Below are 22,460 nucleotides of genomic sequence, written 5' to 3' on the forward strand. Positions count from 1 at the left end.
GACAATAAAGTTACTTTAAGCTCAACAATGTACTGTACATAATTGTTCTTTGCTGGACTAATAAAACAGCTGCAGTATCTTTTATGTTAAGCAGTTACCAAAATTGTACCCAATATTCTTAATGAGTTCTTACAAGTCTGTAGTACAATTTAAACATAACATTTTTTAATTTAAATGTTATGCTTAACTATATATTTCCTTTTTATTGCTTCCTCACATTACCCAGAAGGTGTAGTTAATGTCAACATAAACACTATTTTTCATAAGCTGGGTCTTCAAACTCAGTGCTTCCAGTTTTATATTTACAGTTTTGGTGCTTGCTACCCTATGTACCAGCATGTAATACTTTGCATTTGTCTACATTACACATAATCTGCTAGGTGATTGTCCAGTCTTGAATTTGATCTAAATTCTTCTACAGTGCTTGCTTTACCACCCTAATGATATCAACTGAAACCTGACCTCAATGTCTACTAATTTGATCAGAATCTACAATTCCAAAAATTTTTAGCTTTAAGATTTTAAATTTTAACTTTACAATATGCCTCGGTGCTAATTTCTGCAGATCAACGGGGGGCATTTGATGTTTCATTTTTTCAGAAAGTTATTTTAAGTAAAAAAAGACTGAGAGATAAACAATAACAAGGTCCCTTGAGGGACAAAGAGCAAGCAGAGGGATGGCGAAGTACAAGGTAGTGTTTATGTGCGGTTAACTCCACTCCCATCCAGGTAATAAAATGAATGACTCAGTCCCTCCAGCACTCAAGAGCACTGCGACTCACAGCGAGTTTAGAAAAGTAGCAGCTCACAGAACCATCTCACGTTATTGCCTGCTTCATTCTTTTTCCTCCCAAGTATAGAAGATGGGGAGAAAAGGATACAATTTCAAGATGTTTCTCAAGAAAAACTGGCTTCTGCTCAGCACAGTGACTGCAGTGATGTTGGGTAAGTCTTTTTGTCCAACCTGTTTTTTTTAGCCAAGAAAAAATACAGTATTTCTTGACCTATTTAATGGTTTAGACCTGAACATTTGTTCCTGTTATGAAAAGTAAACAATACGATTTTAAAACATTTCCCAAGCTAAAAAACATGGTGAGGCATATTCTAAATGCTGAGATTCGGATGCTGTGTTTAAATGTCAGGAATTTGCACAGTAAAATATGTGAGCAAAACAATTGTAGAGAATTGGAGCTTGCTTCATTTAATATTCAGTTTTTCTGGGCAAGGTAGGCTGCTCTTGGGCTACACATTAAAATAAAGTCAGAAATACTGACCCGCAGAACAAGGCTTTCGTAATTTTGTACCATGGATGTGATGTATTATATACACCATCAGACATGTACTTTTGCTTTCACAGAAACTGTCCAACAGTTAAGACCAGCAATTTGTTTGTAAAAGTGTAAAAGAGAACACTAGCTGATTGTGTAAATAAATTAGAACTAGAGTTTGACAGTGAAGATGACTGATGTTGAGTTCCAAACCTTTTGCAGAGCACTTGGAGATCACAGGAGATTTTAGATCTGCTCTTGTCCTCCTATGTGATAAAGAGACACTTCCTAGGGTGATACCCTTTTAGGGAAGACTCTATTCTCTTGTTGGAGATGTGTAGGAATTTCAAAGCATTTAACTGAAATACAGAGTACTGCTGCTATTTACTATTTCACAAAACACGTCAATTTTAATCTCACTCATGGTTTTGTCATTTAAACAGGGATGTTTGACGGTTAAAAAATGGCACTGTCACACAAGGCTGACTGTTGTAATATTACTGTATGTCTGAGAGACCAAACAACTACACTATAAAGACAAAGTACTGTATGCTACAAGTTCAGTATGCTAGAATCAAAAAATAAAATACATCTCATTGATAGAATGATAGACTCTCAAGGAGAGGTATATTCTGGTCTTGTCCAGATAAGATGATCATTTGGGCAGGTGACTTGGGATTTACTCTTGTTCCTTTTGCAGGTATTGGATTGGGTGTCTTGGTGCGAGAATATGCTTCTTTCTCTCACCTGGATATTTACTACTTTGGGTTCCCTGGAGAGATCTTGATGCGAATGCTCAAATTAATCATCTTACCGCTCATTGCTTCCAGCGTCATTTCAGGTATAAATATCACAGCACCCATAAACATGCCTCTGATTAGCCTTCCAGGCAAAGGAAGAGGGCACCTGGCAGCTCGTGTGTCACTGCTGTCTGTTCAGTTTAGACTTTGAAACAAATGGGGGTTAATTCTATGCTGAAGAGTGAAAAGAATTAATGCTTCACTAGAAATGACAATAACCAAGTACTGAGTGTTTTAGTCACAATAAAATTTAACCTAAACTGCCTGGCAGAGGGCTAAACTCCTGACCACAGGGGGAGGAGGCTACTGTAGGTCCCAAGCAGAGTGCGGAGTGACTAAAGAGTACAGTATCTCTAAAGAGATAGGGTAGAAGCAGAATGCAAAAGACGTATGTGAGGGAGTGAGGGGATTAAGTGTAATATATATAATTGTAGGTGAGGAAATGACATAAGGAGTGATTACTGTTTACAGACAGCTGCGGCTGATTGATCTTGGTTATTGTCATCCCCCCACACTTTCATTATAAATACAATAATGGCTTGACTGTAGAGCTTCTTACCGGTGTATAAAATATAGAAGCTCTACTGCTTCTTTCGAGCGTAATGCTGATGCAGCTCCCCACTCTAGCCGGCTGTTGTTCAGCTAAATCGTAGTGCAATGTCAAAATAAAATGAGCAGCTGTGCCAATCATCTGTTACTCATATACTGTACTGGATGCTGCTCTTTAGTGGTGGATGAAGTGGATCTTATCTGGAAAATGCTTTGGGTCATTTAAAACCATTGCATTTTTATATACAACAGTTTAGATATATAGTATATGTTAAATATCACCATTTCTGGTGATTTTGCAAGTATATATTAGAGTTAAATTAATCAAAATATTTTAGTACTTAATAACCGCAATATCACCTAAGACAGCAGAACTATTTCATTAAAAATTGAAAAATTCATGATTGAGTAACTTGTGTAGAGTCCAAATCACTTAATCCTGATTACCTAAGAGAACTATGCTAATTCTTTCAAAGAGAATTGAAATGAGTCGGTTTTTGGACCTGTAAGACCTTGAAAAAATAACTGATTGAAATTTACGACTGAGTAAAGAGCAGAAGATCAGAGAGGTATGAACAGTATTTAAGTGAAAATCCATTAACTTAAAAATGAAATACATTGAATGCTGCAAAACAGTGTGAAAATGTGAGTATAAGCCATCGGGACACCTGCTGAAAACAACAAAGTAGCACAAAAAATAATTATTGCAAGATGATGTATTTTCTGGCACAAAAGAAGCAATGTAGGATGACCAGCCAGAACTGATTGTGAAGGAGGATGAAGAATTTGACACAAAGCCATGCAAGGGTAGGTGTACAAGGAAAGAGAATGCAAAAAAATTACAAATATAATTTATGTTAAAGCATGAAAAAGTTATATTTTGTAATGAAGTCTCTCGACTGAAATTTAAAAAAGCAACTGAATATAAAAATAAACTGAAATTGGAAACAACATCTGCTTGCTGTCATCTCCAACTTTATCACCAAAAGGCTTTAAAGAAAATTGTGCGTCTCTCTGAGCACAAGAAGAGAACAAGACTATCGCACAGGTAAGGGTGAGGAAACAATGAGAAATGGCAGGAATCCTATGACCAAACCACTCACCAGAGCTGCATACAGTAGCTCCACTACAGTCTATGTGGCCACTTACAATGAGTGGGTCGTCACTCATTGACACCACTACAAGCCGGCTGAAGAGTTCAAGCAGGTAGCTGCGTCAGCGTGCGTAGGCTGCAAAGGAACAAGTAAAGGTTTATTCCATTCTGAAAACAGAGGAAAAGAAACATAACGTATCAGCTGTGGAGCCTTCTTCGGATGACACCCGAACGCAGTGTTTCTTTTCTTCTTTTTTCAGCATGGAATAAACCTTTACTTGTTCCATCACGACAATCCAGCAGGTACTCCAGAAGTGTGGCTCAAAACTGACCTGGGCCAGGGTGATGATTCTCAGTCTTGTCCCTATTAGTTGTCTTCCAAGTCCAAAGTCTCCTGCTGACATGACCCACCTCAAATAAGCGTCCAAATTGAAGAGAGCACAACCTGTGTTTGGTACTATGACCTGGTGCCTTTACTAAGTGATCCACTCTTGCTTTTCAAAATCCCCCCATTCTGGGGAGACAGAGAAAGAAAGTTATTGCATGCACATATGATTGCATTAAAAGTTATTGCATACCCAAATTATTGTATTAAAACTGGCATACCTGGAAAGTGTATGGAATAATTCTTTGAATGAACAGAACTTTGAAAACTTGTTTTATAGACCAGGTCTTTGTGTGGAAAAATTATGTGAAAATATGGATTTTTTTTCTGCTTTGCATTTGAAACACAAACGCATTTTTATATATAAATAAGACTGCCTAGTTCACAAGTTAATAAAGTCTCTTGTCCACAATGAAGTGAAAAATCTACAGTATGTGCAAAATGAACGCCGATGGAATAAGTTATCTGCATATGTCATTTTCAGACTCTTGTATAATTTTAGTGCTGTTACAGTCATTAAAGAGCAATTGTGTAAGCCAATCGGCCTTTTCTCTGGATATTGACAACACCCTTGTTATTTCTGCAGGTGTGGCATCTCTGGATGTAGGGCTTTCCACCAAAATTGGTTTACGTGCTATCACATATTACTTATCTACAACAATTCTCGCTGTCATCCTGGGTAGGATATTTACATTATTTCCCTCCACTCTTGCCTAGCATCCAGGTTTTTCTCTGGCCTCAGGTTCCTGTAGAGTCCCCATGTTATCCTGATGATCCCATTTATCTGGATCTTGGGAAGAATCATAGTCAGGATGTCACCAGATTTGTCTTTGTTACATGAATACTAACTCAGTATTAGGTCCTTAGCACACTTGTGATTTTCTAAAACGGCTACTAAATTATTTAGCTGGTTTCAGAATTAGATAACTACAGTAGTTCGTTTAATATTGCAACAAATATACAGATACCAAAACGTTTGATTATTTAAATACATGCAATTAAAAGGGGATTCAAACACATTAATAGAGTCGTAGCTATGCCGTATTGAAATAACACCAAAATATAATATTATACTAAACTGAAGAGACTCCTTTAGTCTTTTCAGTCTTCAGTCTTTTCAGTGTAATGAAAAGTTTAAGATAAATTACTTTAACAAAGTAGTCCATTGAATTTAGTGAATATTCACTTGGTTTGGTTTTGAATTTACAGTTTTCTAGTTACAGGCCTACATATCTTCGTAAAACTGTAAGAAACTTGGAAATATTATATCTTAAAGTAATGTTAATGTATGTAATTGTTTATTTCAATGTAATACATTAATTTAATTAGAATTGTTAATTTAGGAAATTAACAAAAAAGCTATTAAGAAAGAATATCAATTTTCCCATCCATCCATTTTCCAATTGCTTCTCCCAATTCACAGGAGAGCCGAAGCCTATCTTGGCAAGCAATGGACAAAAGGCAGGGTACACACTGGACAGGACACCTGTCCATTGCAGGCCAGACACAGACATAAACACAGGCACAAACTCATACAGGGCCAATTTTCCCAGAAGCCAATTAACCTACCAGTATGTTTTAGGACTGTAGAGGAAACCAGAGCACCCAGAGGGTGAATGCCTAGGCTATCACAGGGATAACATACAAACTCCACACAGATAGCACCCCAGATCCAGAATTGAACTCAGGGCCACAGCAAGGCAGCTACTGTATGCTAACTGCTGTACCAACTTGCCACAAGAAAGAAAATAAATTATTAAAATGTATCACTTAGGGGTATATTGCTAAACATACTGTATAGTATATTGCATTTAATGTTAATAAATATTCAGTTACAATAATGGTATAGATATAAGCACTGTACTGTATTTCTCATTTGTTGAAATTAATTGGTATTTAATTTCAAGCAAAGTTGTTGGGCTTTCCATCATTTCAATATTGCCAAGCAAATATTGGAAATGTCGACAGATATAAACAACTTACATAATGAAGTACCTGTGAAATGTCTTAGAGTCTTCCAAGCTCAGAATAAACAGCATTACAGTATGTATTTCAAACTGAGATATGTTTTGACAGTTTCACATACTTTACAGGAATTGTACTGGTGATGACAATTAAGCCTGGAGTTTCTCAAAAGTCAGAGGACAATGACAACAAATCTGTTCATGAGATCACTACATTGGATGCAATATTGGACCTTCTCAGGTAAGAATCCTTTTGTTGCAGCTTATTGTCTCCTTAATGAATGCAAAATAAATAATGCATGAAATTTCCAAATAATTTCATGTTATTAAGACAAAACTGTACAATCTGCTCTTATCCACAGGAATATGTTTCCAGAAAATCTTATTCAGACTTGTTTTCAACAGGTAAGGCACTTTCTAATGCCTCATTTGCTATTTTTGCTGTAATTTAACAATAAGTATCAAAACTTCCTTCAAAAATTCCAAAAACTCTTGAAACAGCTTTTGGTTTAAAATGTTACACATCAACCAAAAATATCTGCACAAACTGATGTCACAGTATTTTATAAAGTTGTGTATATACAGTAACCTTTCCACCTCTTTCTTTCTTGTGTGCTGCAAGACCATTTATTTTAATATAACAGCTTTACCAAATTTAACCACTGTGAAATTCAAGTAAAGCAAAGGAAAGCGTCAAACACTGTGCTAGGTGACAGATGCTGAGCTCCTGATATCTAAATTTTTAGCTTTGTTATTTCAGTACAAGACACACCGCAAAGAACTTGAAAAGCCTCCAGATAAACCTGAGCAAAACACCACCTCTGTTTCTCCAGTGACCGCTGTCATGACAACTGCTGTGCGAGAGGTAAAGTCTTTCAAGGCCTCTGGAGACATCTAGAGCACCCAAGTGTCCTTCAAACACAGAGCAGTGTTAGAAAAACAGATGCTGCACGTTATGGATGTGACTTGCTTACTCCACCATCATGGGAAAATGAGCTATATTCACTTGATGTCCTGTCATTCTTCTACCTATTCATTCACGTTCACATTAAGGGAACCTAACACAGCATGATAATACAAATGTCTTGTGGTTTGTCAAAATCTCATGAAAAACGTTTCTTACTGATGTGTCTCCATGTAGAAAGGCTGCTGGATTTGTGGTTTTTATTCCTTCATTTAGCTGAAAATTAATGTCCAAAGTGAAACATAAACCAATGTTTACCCTAAGCAAAATGCCAAATGTAATAAAGAAGACAATAATAAGTCCGTGGTGCCTTGTTTTCGATTTTTTGACTTTTCAGAACATGACCAAGGACTACACAATAGTGGGACAGTACTCCAATGGAATTAATGTCTTGGGTCTCATTGTCTTCTGCCTGGTCTTTGGGAGTATCATTGGTCAAATGAGAGAGAGAGGACGAATTCTGCGTGAACTTTTCGAAGCAATAAATGAAGCAACTATGAAAATAGTTAAAATCATTATGTGGTATGAGATTTTGAATTTTTGTCATTTTTGGCATCTAAAGGAAAGTAAACAAACCTAATAGATTCCTCTGGAGCTTTACTTTCGATACTGAGTCCTGGGTGAGCTTTACATAAAATACTTTCCCTTTATGAATTTTATATTCTATTCCATTAAAATCCGTAATTGCTTTTGTTCCTGTATTTGCAGCTACATGCCTTTTGGAATCATGTTCTTAATTGCTGGCAAGATCATTGAAGTTGATGACTGGGATATTTTCCGAAAGCTTGGGCTCTACATGGTGACTGTGCTTTGTGGGTGAGCTACTGTTGTTTGTGCAGTAAATCTAAATGTTAAAAGGTCTGCTGACATAGGAATCCATTGAGATGGCATACCTGTAATTGTCGGCTGCAAGGTGCTGTTCAACCAACGAGCCAAAAACCACCCACCCAACCTACCAATCACCCAACCTACAGGACCATGCACCCAACCAATATCTGTCTGTCTGTCTGGCTATCTATCTCAAACAATGGTTGTCCATTCATGCAATGGGTTTCTGGTAAATTAATCAGAATGGATCACGAGCAGTTTCTGCAAAGTCCAGGTTTAAGTGTCTTCCATGGTCTTCATGGTGTTCCTTGAGAGAATGTGTTTTATTAGATCAGATTTTTGCAGAATGATGCACAGATCAAACAGCAGAGATTTAGAACTGTCAATGCGGTCGGGGGATTTACTGTAACTGAATCTGACATCACACAATTCAGCTCCTGTGTTTAAGTGATAGATAGTTGCTTAGAGGCTGGATGAGTTGGCACACTGAGGAAAAATCAAAACTGCAGCGTGGAAGCATTGCAGATCACATTATTATACAGTATTGAAATCCACGCTCCCCACACAAACACATTAATACAACACTGTAATTTTAAATAAATGTTTTGACATACCAGTGCTTAGTGTGGGTGGTTGCTGTGCCCTTTATTGCGTCAGATTTGAGCATTTCTGTCATGCTACTATTCAGACAACACGTTACTGGACAGTATAGCTGTTCTGATAGAATAAAAAAAATACAATTACATCTGTAATGTTACTTGATTTTACACTTGATTGCTATGCAATTTCCAAATATGTTAAACAGAGCTACACAGTGAGGTCTGATCTAAATACAAAGGGCTAATAATGGGCTCAATTGTGAACACAAAATCCTTAACTTGTGTTGTATGAAAACTGAAATTGGATTTAAGATCACTTTATTGGCCATATACAATTTCTTGTATTAGGAATTTGTCTTTTCACACACCCCAACTTGCTCTCTATGAGATACACAGACAGGGAGAGAAGCTTGGGGTCAGAACGCAGGGTCAGACATTTTTATACGGTGCCCCTGGAGCAGTTGGGGTTGAGGTTCTCGATCAGGTGCCCAAAGGAGTAGGATTCCTCTGCCGGCCGCAGGATACAATCCAGTAACCTTCCAGCCACAGGTGCAGATCCTTAGCCACAGAGCCACCACACCACCCCTTTCTAGCTGGGTCTGACAAAACTGGCATTGCGAGATATTTTGCTGGGCATTTGGAGAAGCAGAAGAAACCTTCATACAGTGTATGTGCTGTTACCTTGAGGAATATTAGAGCTGTATCATCTTAGATTCTGTGACAGCTGCAGAAGCTCTTATCTTGTGACAGGGCTGTTGAAAGTAACAGATCATAACATGATGCTAAATACAGCTTAGGTTTTCAAAACAGGATCTTGGTTCACTTTTACCAAATATAGAACTCTTAATTTGCAGTTTATAAATGTGAATTATAATTGCCCTATCAAAGCATAGCCTTCTCTGCTGTTTGCTAAATGCAGTCATATTTGATTTGTAGGTGCACTGATATTTTATTGAATGGATATGAAAAAGGTCAATTGATTTTGCTGATTAGCTGATATGTCATCAACAAGATTGATCAGCAGGGTGCCTATAGTAAAAAGTAACCAGGTAGTAGTGTGTTTGGTCACCACTGGAAACAATACAAGCTGTACATGTGCGATGAATGATTTGATTCAGGATACAGACGTTCATGCTTGATCTTTCCCTTGATGGCTTGGCTGTACACAACAATTTATTGTAATATGATTCTTTGGATGCTCAGTATACAGTATCTGTCTGTCAAATACCATAATGAAATGGTTCAGTACGGTATGTGTCTATTCGGTATTTGTCACTTTTCCATGACAATTGCGGTCTTTCATGGAACCTTATTTTTTTCATTCATCTTGGTTTTCCTGACACCATCAAGTGTATTTAACTACAAAGATTGCCTATTCCCCGTTTCTTAAAAGAAATCATGAAGTAATTTTAAATAGGGGCTGAAGTAAACTCCTGAAATGATTCGTTTTCCTGTTAAGTGAATTTCATTCATTGAATGAGAGCAAATGCAGCTATACTCAACATTTCCTCTTTGTCATCTCCAGATTTGCTATTCACGGTATTGTGTGCCTCCCACTGTTGTATTTCATTATCGTGAGGAAAAACCCATTCACATTCATGCTGGGGATGGCCCAGGCTCTGGTGACTGCACTTATGATCTCCTCCAGGTAGGTAAATCATATCAAACCACATCTCATAAGACCAGGGTCTGGATTGGTTCAACTTGGGTAAAGTACCTCATGCATGATCCAGGAGTTATGAGTCCGGAGAGTTACTGACTGCACTACACCACCGCAATCATTTATAACAAAAAAACTTTCTATCTTAAGTCAGTACTAGAGGTAAGAAGTAAATAGTCAAAATAACTAATTTATTCATTGTAGTAACTGTCTGTTAAACTTTAATTTATTTATTTCAAGAATTGTCTGTTAAACTTAAATTCATGTCTATGTTACGGTACATTTGTCTATGACACCTTTTCCAAGTTAATGGAGCACTCATTAGTCCAGACAAGTGGTTGCTCAGATGCCTTATGAAAGTAAACTAAATCAGGAAAGAGCTTATATTGGATTATGTTGCAGCTCAAGAAAATATTGTAAAATCGAGCTCAGTTGGTCTTTGGTTGATAATTGATCTGAGGGTCTTAATCAGCTGTTTCTTGAAAGAAAGTAATGATATGGACTACATGAACATGACCACATAGCTTGTTATAAACTCTCATAATCCTTTGTGGAAAGCTCTCTGTTTTAACTGCCCTTTCCTTCAGTTTATATTTGTGCCTTTGGTTTGTATTGTATGGTTAATTCTGAAACTACTGTGTTGACTTTGGCAAGGTCTTCTCTCTTCAAAATTAATTTATTTTTCTTTTTGCCTATCAAACTAGAACATTCCTTTTAGTCTGGGAAAGTTCGTGGTTGCTCTTCTTTGGACTAGCAATATCTTTCTTGGCTTTCTTGTATCATGATGACCTGAACCTGCACACCATGAGTTCTTACTAGTAAATTTGATTACTTGGTTTAAATTGCACACTTTGAGTACAGTATATCCTAACATTAATTTACCATTTTATTGTTCTTTTCTGTTTCTAGAAGATAAAAAATTGTCAACATAAACCTAATTATATTTCACAGGTAGCTTTTTGAAAGTTTAGTGTTTCTTAAATATGTGTTTTGTTCACTGCAAGAAACACTACACTACACAAGAAAATCTGACCAGTCCTTAATACTGTATAAATATTTCTGTACTCATTGCAGCTTCTATAGTTTTTGTTAATCCTACTATTTTGTATAATCTCTAAACTTGATTTGAAAGTCTTTTCTAGCTATGCCATTATCTAGAGCATTGATATCCATCACAGACAACAATGGTTCTAAAGCAGATTCTTGTGATACTGCACTCTTTACATCAAGAGTTTGAGCACTTGCCCCTTATCTATAAGCTTTTTTTAATTGTACACCATTTCCTATATGGTAACAAAGCAAATCGAAATGCATCAATTATCTTGAATGCCTGCTGCCTGCATTTGGAGAATTAATCTTTTTTATTATGAACTTTATTTAAAAAAGTTTCTGAAAGTGTTATTGTAAAATATCATATTCTTTGTTCTATATATCTCTTATTCTTCTGATTTCTTGGTCCAAAAAACTGTAACAAGTTCATTAGAAATGTAACAGACAAGATCTCCCTTTTTAAATCCATGCTGACAATCCCAGAGAGTCTTACTGCCACACAGATGGTCCTCTAGTTTAGTTATAATTGTTGTGTACATAATTTTGCATTCAATAGAAGTAAGATGTATTGGTCTACAAAAAGGTGCTGCATTAACAGTTTTACAGTTGGTGGGTACGGCCGTGTGCTGCCACGCATCACAGGTTTAAAGACCATATTTAAAGTGTATGTTTAACAGGTTTAATGTTCTTTTCCACACTCATCAAGTGAAATTCTTGCGCCATTTTGCTGATGAGAAAAAGATAATATTTTTCTCTACAGCTGCTTAAATGCTGTCACCTCGTCTACCTACAATTTTCACCTCAGTTTTGTCTGTGACACCTTAACTTGAGAGCTACAGTAGTTCCTAACAATTATCAAGCTGTCTCACATGCTATACTTGCCATATGGCTAACAACGTTGCCCCTAATTCTCCTTTAACTTAGCTTGTATTTTCCTTTGGCCTTTTTCAACTACATTAACTCTGAAATGTTTTAACCTTTAATTGTCATTAAAGGTTATATTGTCATATGACAATATATAAACTATAAATTCAATAAAATAAAACATTACTAACCTTGATATGGCCTTAAGCCTATGTTTCAAAGAAACTGTTCTCCATTTTTTCAAAGAAATGTTCTTCATTTTCACGGTGCATGATGTTTCATCTCCAGCTCTGCAACTTTGCCTGTGACTATTCGGTGTGCGGAAGAAAACAACAAAATCGACAAGAGAATCACACAGTTTATGCTGCCAATAGGAGCCACTGTCAACATGGATGGGAGTGCTCTCTACGAAGCTGTGGCCGCTATATTTGTTGCACAAATGAATGACTACACACTGGATGTTGGTAAAATCATAACTATCAGGTGCGTCAATGACATTTTCAGTTATTATATATCGACTTCAGTTTCTTCAGTACTGTTTTGGCTGCTTACTTGCTACAGGAAATGGGTTTTGGCAATACAGTATGTATTACGTTTGTAATATGTTAAGTCTTTGGCAATGAAGACACTGTTGTTCAGGGGCTTTGGAATGCCTTTTTTAAGCTTGCAAACTTATCACTGCAATTCTCTTACCAACACAAGAAGAACTACCAGCATACAGTACGTCATCCAAAATGTGCACTGTGCAACCTTTTCACGTGGTGAATACGTAATGCCTCCAGTGGACTTATAACTGAACTCTCCCTGAGAGCAGTGCAAGCTCACAGGTGCCAGGCAAACTCACAGGGGCTTTATTGCTTTGAGTATTCCATTCACAGCCAGCTAATGACATAGCCCAGATTCAAAACCTCAGAACACCAATGCATGGACAATGGCTTGAATCTGATCAAGAACCTTACCAGATTTGGCCTGTTGGGATACTGAAGCATTACCAGGGCTCCTCTTGTGTCAGAATAATTGGAATGTAGCTGGGAAAAGGAGTCATGAAATGAAACAACGAACAAAAGATTAATCATTAATCATGTAAGGAGTACTGTATGTCCACATTCTGCATTTCCTGACAAAACCTGACATGACGCTGTTCTTTCTTTGTGGAAAAAAAAATGTTACCAGAGTTACCCAACTCATAGATATGAATGTTACCCAATAGATATCATCTATTATATCATAGATATCATAGATATCAGGTGGTTTCCAGGAACAGTTTTATCTGAACTTCTGATGATTGTTGGAGACATTTATGATTGATGTAATAAATGTTAGCTTTACTTTTTTTAGCCTTTCTTGTTGTAAGCTGATTCCTCACAGTCTGTTTCTGTCATCAAGTTGATGGAGAATCTCTTACTTGTGTTTATGTTTAGTATAACATCAACATTAGCCAGCATTGGCGCAGCAGGAATTCCTTCTGCAGGCCCTGTTACCATTTTGATCGTCCTTTCTGCTGTGGGCTTACCAGCTGAAGATGTTATGATTATTTATACCATAGACTGGCTGGTGTAAGTTCTTTTTTCATTTTTTAAATTCATTTATAATACAATTTTGGCCACATGTATTGTCTTTTATGTACAGAAGATGCAGTTGCTTACAGTAAAAACGACCAAATCTTGTCAATGCCCAGGAGATATACTGTAGATGTTGGACATTGGTCAAAGGTAGATGCACATTGCATTGTTTCAAACATTGGAACATTGCTGCAGATGGATTGCGTTTACAACGAGGGATGTTTACAATTCAAATTCAGGAAGAAAGCAATGTTAATGACATCCTTCTACAGTAAGTGCTAACTTAGTGACTTAGTTACACTGCAACAATAACATTCAGTGGAAAAACATCCCAAAAGTTTGAGTAAGCTAGAACAGGTGTAAAAACATCTAGTTTAGAACATCAAGAAAACATTTGTATTATTTTCTCAGGCAATGTGCTTTTTTTATCTTAAATATAGTGGATACAGATCTGGGTATGATGCAGAACCATATTGTGTTGTATTGTGGATAAAAATGTGGAACATTTTTCTCAGAAATCAGAATTGAATGGTGTAATGAATAAAGAAAAAAATAAAATGTAGGTTTACATAATGAATTTTCAACATTTATTTTTCTGTATATAGTACTTGTTAATCTTCTTGTTACACAATGTTCAAACTTTTTCATGCCCTGTAGGTAATAGTGAAAATAACTGTCACTGTCCAAAGCAAAGAAAACGGTGATACAAACTTTCCCAGAATAATGACTGCATGTCATCTGACCAGATAAAAAGCAAATTTAAAGCAGAACCTACTTAATAATAGCAGGTTAATGAACCACCTTTGCAACTCTAGTTGTGTAACTATTGAAGATCACTAACACTTTGTATGTGCGGTTACTAGGGATAGTTACTATAATAAAAGTCAAAGGTGCTATTGCAGTATATACTGTATAAATACACTAGTCATACAGTATTTACATATTTCCTAAAACGGAGGAATCTGAAATATCTAGAGTGTTTGAAGTTGTGGATGTGGGACATACAGTAGAAAAGAGCTATCTGACAGCTGAACCTTCTCTTTTGTGCTGCTCTCACACGCTGTCTGTCTGTTTCAAACAGAGATCGCTTCCGGACTATGATCAATGTGCTCGGGGACGCCTTCGGAGCCGCCATAGTTCACGAACTCTCTGTGAAGGAGCTGGAAAGCAATGACCTTACTTCTGACAGGGAAACTGTCAGCCCTTTAGACACGGAACCGATGACAGATGAAAATGAGTGTGAGAAAAAGTATTGCATTAATGAGGGCTTCTCTGCTGATAAAGATGACTCCCTGTTGCACACAGAGACTTCTCGGGTTTAGGGAAAGCAGAGAGCACAATTAGGACAACGTTATTGCCGTTAAATGTCTAATTCTGTACTCGATCATATAAGAATGAAGGTATTACTAAATTGTTTACCATGTGTTCTTTTAACCCAAGTTGTTAACATGAATGCTGTCCCTGGGAAGTAATTTGGAAGGTGTTAATATGCAACTGTGTCTGACTCAAGCTCGACAATTTAGGTGTTTCAGTACATAAGGGCAGAATGGCTGTAAATATGAGGAGGCTGTTCATCTCATCTAACCTGTTTGGTTGTTAGTAACTAATTGATCCCAGGATCTCATCCAATCATTTTATCGACTTCAAAGATATGGCTTCTGCTCTTACAACCTTTTGGGTAAAGCTGTGTCCAGTTTAAAATGCACTTACATATACAGTAGTGCTCACTTGTTTTCTCATGTTTGTTTTCCACTCTGCATTCTTAAGATATCTGATGTGTCCACTTTGCCATTGCCTTTGAAAATTTTGAATACTTGAATCAGGTCCCCTCTTAGTTTTCTGTGTCTAAAACTAGATTCAGTTCCTTAGACCAGTGTGGGACATTTCTATTTATCCTCAAATATACTGTATGGTAGCTATTCAATGCAGGAATGCCTTTTCTAAAAAGTAGTGATCAAAAGTGAACACAGTATTCTAAATGAGAGCTTACTAGTGCATAATGTGATTTCAACATAACATCCCTAGATTTAAATTTTATTCTTCTTATTATATTGTCTATGTTTCGCTTGCCTTTTTAATTGATTCATCACATTGTCTTAAGACAACGAAGTCATAAGTAGCTTCTTCTGTCTCAGGATTTCCCATTTACTGTACAGAAAAATGTCAGATGAACTCACTTTTTTGAGCCCGTACTGAGTGTGTACCAGGATAGGACTTCTGCTTAACTTGTGAACATTGCCTGAAGAATCATTTGTGTTCTATAACTTTACACAACTAACTTGTGTTACATCGGAGAGTAACTATGAATCAACTCTATAAATGAATTATGATTATTAGACCTGGAATATTGGATTTAGAAAAAAAAATGCATAACTAGCTGGAATTCTTATTTTAATGCTTTAATTTACCTTTGAATTTTTCGCTTAAGAAACTACTGTAAGTTGGATCTAAATTACACAATGTAATTGAGGCTGGCAGTAGGTGTTCACAGAACTGGGTTTAAAGATGAAAGTGAGCTGAAGAGAGCAATACCATCTTTCTTGCTTCTGAGCCAGGATTCTGACAGGAAGCTGTTGGCAATCAAGGCACGACTGCTTTTTGAGGCTTTTAGAAACACAATTTATTATTGTAGGCCTTTTCTTATCCTCAGCAGTTTCATAACTTTAATATATTCCCTTTCTTGTACTGTAGGTCAAAGGCGTACATTGAAAAGAATTTGAAGGACACAGAAAGTGTTGTAACAGTTCAAAAACTAATGAGAAGGAAATCAAGGCCAATCAAATTAAGTTCCTTTATCTCTGTAAAGATTAGAAATATAGTGAGGGAGGGAGTTTTTTTCTGGGAAAAAATTGATTGTTTTAAAATTATTTTTGTACTGTTTCTTTTCCCCAAAATAAAATTGATCTCAAAAACATTCCTTTTTCCTTTGTCCAGTTCTCTGTGTATTATGTGTATTCTGTCTACATCTCACTGAATATTAATAGGTTTCTAATATTTTTTTTTCTGTGTTGTGCAGCACTTGCTGAACAAGAAGATACATACTCATCATATATCTTTTAGATAGGAAATTTCATTGCTGCAATATTAACAGTAAGGGCTTTGGTTTCAAGGAAAAATCAGATTTATCTGTTACAGATAACACTCAGACACCACACCAAGCCAGTGTGATACCCATCCTTGCACAAAGTGGCAAACTATCCAAAATCACAATGACATTGTCTGTTTCCAATACATTGAAATTCTTCAGTCTCTTGCTGACTACATACAGTATCTCTCTCAGTTTGTCAAGCCTGATGTTCTTTTATCTTTTCTCACTCTTTTAACAAGCTTTCTTTGCGTATTCACTGATTCTCCTTTTATTTAGTTTTCTGTATTTTCTTCTGATTCCAATCATATATCGTTCCATGTGAACTATTTCACAAGTTTCACAAGTAGGTGTCATGATCTGCACTACTATTTGTCACGCCCTCTGCAGCCAGAGGGCGCTCCTTCTCTGTCCTGTCTCTCATTTCCAGTTCTCTGCTGTCCTTCCGGTGTTTCTCTCTCTCTCTGGGGCTATATATTTCCGGGTCTTTCAGTCTGCCTTCGCTCAGCATTGACGTTCGGATGTCCTGAAACCTGCCTAGCACCAGGTCGCCCCAAATCCACTACCTAAGGGCATAGGTTTCTGTACAGCATTCCCTGAACAGCTGAGCCCAGCTTCAGCCAAATGTCCGTTTAACAGGGTCAGGCTCATGAGATGCACTATAATATTGACTGAAGAGCAAAACATACAGTGGCATTTTGGGTCTCCACGTAGCCTGTGTCATTCAGAGATTTATGTTGATTCCCTCAGGACTCTCTAGATTTGACATACAGTACAGTAGCATAAACTCATATAGTATATCACTTAATCAATTGTGTTTAATAACTTGTTAATTGTACCCCAGGAAACCAACCTACTGTAATTAGATTACCCACATTTTTGCCCTGTGTGCAATTTGCCTACATAAATTGTCTTCCAATTTAGCTGTACACAGCATATATTAATTTTCCATCAATGTATACAGTGGATAATAAAAGTGTGATGGGATTCTGACTACATTACTTCACTATAATTTACTTCAGAAGATTTTACAACTTCAGAGTTATTAAAGCAGCAGTTACTGTATACCATGGTTTAATAGTGAAATGGACTTTAATTTTACTACAATACTGCTCCACTCCATAAAGAAAAATGGAAAATTTTGTATTACAAATTTGGCTTGTCCAGCATGATAATTTCACAATTTGACTGCAATTGCAGTTTTCAGAGTTCTGCGAATATGTAAGGGAATTTGACATAGAGAGAAAAAAGATGAAACAGCATCCCGACATGGTAGAAAGCAGAGGTCTTACTTTGTGCAAAGTTACAGACATTGTAAGGAAAAACTGTGTTTTGGGATAAATTACATCTGATTAAATTACTTTTTTGGCAGAACTGTTCAAATGAAGAAAAAGACCTTCCATATATTGTACAGGTAATTAGGACTGCATGTCCTACTTCTGTGCCAAATGTTAAAAGCCTCATCTGCAAAGGAAAAGTGAAAAAGGTGATTAACTTTATCTGGGGTAGGTTTTTAAAATGGTGACGGACTAGAACACTTTTGAAATTGACTCTAGGTCAATAACAAGCGGGTTAGTGCTTCATCACCACAGAGCTGAACCAAAGAAAGAAAAAAATGCTTTCATACATCTACTGAACACTTAGTAGAAAATAATGAATTTGTAAATATATTGCTCAGGAAATAGAATTTACTTACAAAACGCCATATTTCATGGGTAACACTGCAGTGGTGAGCATTGTAGCCACACTCAATTCCAGGAGTGCTGTCTGTATGGAATTTCTAAGCTCTCCCAGTACATGCTCTGGTTTCCACTGGGTGCTCTGGTTTCCTCTTTCCTCATAGACATACTGGGGGATTAATTGGATTTTGGGAAAACTAGCCACGGTATGAGAGTCTGTGTGTGTATGTGCCCTGCAGTGGAGTGGCGTCCCAGCCATGGAGTAATAATAATAATAATAATAATAATAATAATAATAATAATAATAATAATAATAATAATAATAATAATTGCTTACACTTATATAGCGCTTTTCTGGACACTCCACTCAAAGCGCTTTACAGGTAATGGGGACTCCCCTCCACCACCACCAATGTGCTGCATCCACCTGGATGATCCACCTGGAGTATCCTTGTCCTTTTATTTCTGGGATAGGCTCCAGCTCCCCTGTGACCCTATGTTGCACAAAAAGATTAGAAAATGGATGGAAGATGGAAGTTCCAAAAAACGGACACTCGCACTTACTATTGTAGGGTGTTGAGTGGGTGAGAAGTCATTTTTAAGGCAGAGTATCTCTTGGATTTGCATATCCACGACTTGCTTGAACCAGTGACAGTCACAATCACTCATGGTTTTTCCTCATAAATTGACCTAGTGTGCCCTTTCTATTTTGATAACCTTATGTTACGGATAACCTGATGTCTTCTTCATGAGAATGTATCTGAAATGTTCTTTTCATAAATTTTGTCTCATATTTTATAGCTGGGACTTAAGTAACATTCAGTTAAGCTAAGTATAATAAGCAAAAGCTATTAAGAGAGATAAGAGCACTTTATTGGCCATATACAATTTCTTGTATTAGGAATTTGTCTTTTCACATACCCCAACGTGCTCTCCATGAGACACACAGACAGGGAGAGAAGCTTGGGGTCAGAGTGCAGGGTCAGCCATTGTACACCGCCCCTGGAGCAGTCGGGGTTAAAGGCCTTGATCAGGGACCCAGTGGAGTAGGATTCCTCTGCCGGCCGGGGGTTACAAACCGGCAACCTTCCAGCCACAGGCGCAGATCCTTAGCCACAGAGCCACTTCACCGCACCAAATTTCTAAAAATATTACTTATTTGTTCTGAGAAACAAAATCTAATAAGCCACATAAAGAGAGAAAAGGCATACTACAGTATCAAATCGACACGTGTCAGAATTGAGATTCAGCAATAGTAAAAGAAAATGCCCTGTCCAGATTTGTGGATTTGAAATGAACAACTGTAGCCAGAGGGTGGCAGCGTGAAGCCAGGAACTTGACTGATTTCTGGAGGAAGGACTTCACATTGGATTTTTCCACCCCAAAATGTATATATCATTTTATATAAGAGTGACATTTATTAAAACAACAAAGATGCGCACATTGTTGTTGTAGGTGTGTTGTTGCTTTTAGCTAATTCCTAAGTTTTCTTCTGTTGAAAGTGTTTAATTAATATCCCTTAAAGGCTATAGGGACTGAAAATATATTAAAATACATGTACAGTGGATGTACAGTTCCCTACATTGGTGTATAGTCTGTTTGGTCATTGTGTACTCATTGTCTGTTACAAAACACCCGCACAAAGGCATACCGTCAATATAGCCTCCTCAGCCTTCAAATAGATCTTTTGATGTGCATCAGACTGATGCAAAATGATACAATAATGACTCCTGTGCAATCAGGTGTCAAGCATTTACATACTCTATTAAATCCTTGTGGAAACAGAGTCAAGATGGATTAACAGCTCCAATGGGAATAGTTTGTATCAAAAAAGTTTTGATCAAATGAAGATCATAGTGGAAGGGATAAACATTATTCATGTTACAGGAACAATGTGAAATCAGGGATTTTACTGCTAGTGTCAGTGGCATCGAGATGTGGTTAGGGTTCTGGATTCCTGACTGGAAGGCCATGGGTACAAATTCTCAGGCAGTACACTGATGTAGTATCCCCAGCAAGGTACCTGAATTAAATTGCTCCACTAAATACAGTGCTATATAAATGGTTACTTGCCACGTCATTTTTTCTATGACAATTTGTTCTTAATTGACATTTGATGGCTAAACCGGAGATTACGTTTAAATATTTAACAACAGATTTCTCATTTACTTAAATAATTAAGTTAAACCAAGGATTACGTTTAGATATTAAACCAGGGATTTCAGGGATTTTAAGAACTTTGGGAAACCCATGGGCATGTCTTACTGTACAATCTTGACATTCCAAAAATTGTCCAAGACTGTCCTGTAGGTCTCCAACAACAGGGCTTTAAAAATTCCACACATTTTAATGTATCTACCAAGAAGTCCTTTATAAAAAAATTGAGCAATGCTTGGAAAAAACAGTGCGTGCTCTGGATTCACTCCTCATATCATTGCTGTACGGCTCTTTTTTAAAAGCTATTTAAATATGTTGATATGGTGACCTTAGCAGGCTACACCTGCATACTTTAAACATGCAAATATGTGTGAAAGAATAAGGTCAACAAAAAAAGTTGTCATGAAGTAGTTTATTAGACCTCCTTTGTGACTCTGCCACCTAGTACTGTATAGGCACATAGTCCTTTATTTCGAGTCTCGGATACAAAGGTAAGACGAGAAGCACACCTAGAAAACTGCATCCAATCCCATGTGATTTTATGTTGTTCGTCCTAAATACATTTTACAACCCAAAATTCCAAAGGACTTCAGAAGTAATATTCCTATTAAATATTTTCCAAAAAGAAAAGCAGACGAAGAACACATTCAGAAAATACGACCACATATCACAGAACGTTACATGGGAAAGTTTCAAACCAGCAAGTTCTTCCTCAAGCAACAATTACTGTACACACAGACAGATGCCTTGGGAATCTTAGAAAACCAGTGTTAATTAAAAAAAAAGAAGATTCTATGAATTCTATGAGAGCTTGTGTGAAGTTAATTTAATGCCCACCCAAGACATGACACAAAGATAATACTACATGTAGGGCATCCACGGAATTTGCTTTAAGAAGACTGTCAACAAACAGAAAAAAGATAAAGAATGAATGTTTAAATTTAAAACATCAGAAATACAGCGAACAGAAAGTGAATCTAAATTCGTTGTCAGTTATTAAACCATTAAAGGAGTGATTAAGACACAGATAAGGCCTGTGAAATGTTATGAAAGCAGTAGTAGTGTGAAAATGTGAAGACTGAAAGACAAAAGATTTCCATGTGTGCATTCATCAGATTGTTTTGTATTTCTAAAGATAGTCATGTTGTGTACAACATTCCCAGCTGTTGTCTAGCCACAGTTTCACTTAACTGTATAATCTTCACACTTTTTGCTGATGTGCATACTGGCCCTCTGTAACCTGACAGTATGAGCAGCTTCATCACATTGCTGACCTCTGTGACCTTGGTTAGCATCTGGGGGATCTGTACCGTTGAATCTATCATAGGCACATGACTTCAGTGTTCATTTAACTACTGTACATCCCCACACATCCCTTATCCTGTAGTCGTGCGTCAGGACTCACTCCTCCTAAAGTCACGTCTCCCTTCTCCTTGGCAGACTCATCCCCTGCCCCCCAGACGCACATCATTCCTCTCCCCTCAGGTCTTTCCCAACATTCACCACTCGTGCCGCTAATCTCCACTCCCACTTGACTCACGTACCCTTACTCCTCAATCCACTGGTCTCTGGCAAATACTGCCTCGGAAATATCTCAAGCTGAAAAAGAGAGATGTTAGAAATAGGGGTGGGTACTAAAAAAGACACCCTGACTCCAGTTTTAGTAATGTAACAAATAATTAAAATGAATAAAAGACTCCGTACACATCGCCCATGAATGTTTCAGAGCACTGCCATGCGGTTCATTTATTTCTCTCCCAGTTTAGTGACTGAGCTATAAACAACAAAGATTGCTTTACAATAATTACAAACTAAACACATGATACAAGACAAGCAAACCATTATCTACAAATTTGTCAAAAAGACTTCAAGTCCAGACTTCTTACGGTCTAAAACTATGCTCTCTCATCCCCTCAAACAAGAGAGGGTAGTTTTAGACAAAGCAAATTGGTT

The 22,460-nt window shown here is 37.1% G+C and overlaps 1 protein-coding gene across 2 annotated transcripts; it reads left to right on the forward strand.

Moving 5' to 3' along the window:
* The first annotated feature begins 697 nt into the window (after positions 1–697).
* Positions 698–16,500, forward strand: LOC148677732 (excitatory amino acid transporter 3-like). Of its 2 annotated transcripts, XM_088624833.1 has the most exons (12): positions 701–945; positions 1,969–2,109; positions 4,682–4,774; positions 6,189–6,300; positions 6,422–6,464; positions 6,820–6,924; positions 7,361–7,545; positions 7,732–7,839; positions 9,976–10,098; positions 12,313–12,507; positions 13,446–13,580; positions 14,668–16,500. In XM_088624833.1, exons 1-12 carry the CDS (start codon positions 864–866, stop codon positions 14,906–14,908), a joined length of 1,563 nt encoding a protein of 520 aa, XP_088480959.1. In that variant the 5' UTR covers positions 701–863; the 3' UTR covers positions 14,909–16,500. The 2 variants fall into 2 exon arrangements, with proteins under 2 accessions (XP_088480970.1, XP_088480959.1); XM_088624844.1 differs by lacking the exon at positions 13,446–13,580 and having other exon boundaries at positions 698–945.
* The last annotated feature ends 5,960 nt before the right edge of the window (positions 16,501–22,460 follow it).

The sequence above is a fragment of the Lepisosteus platostomus genome, chromosome 1 (genome assembly GCF_059453375.1).
Source record: "Lepisosteus platostomus isolate fLepPlt1 chromosome 1, fLepPlt1.hap1, whole genome shotgun sequence".
NCBI classification, from domain to species: domain Eukaryota; kingdom Metazoa; phylum Chordata; class Actinopteri; order Semionotiformes; family Lepisosteidae; genus Lepisosteus; species Lepisosteus platostomus.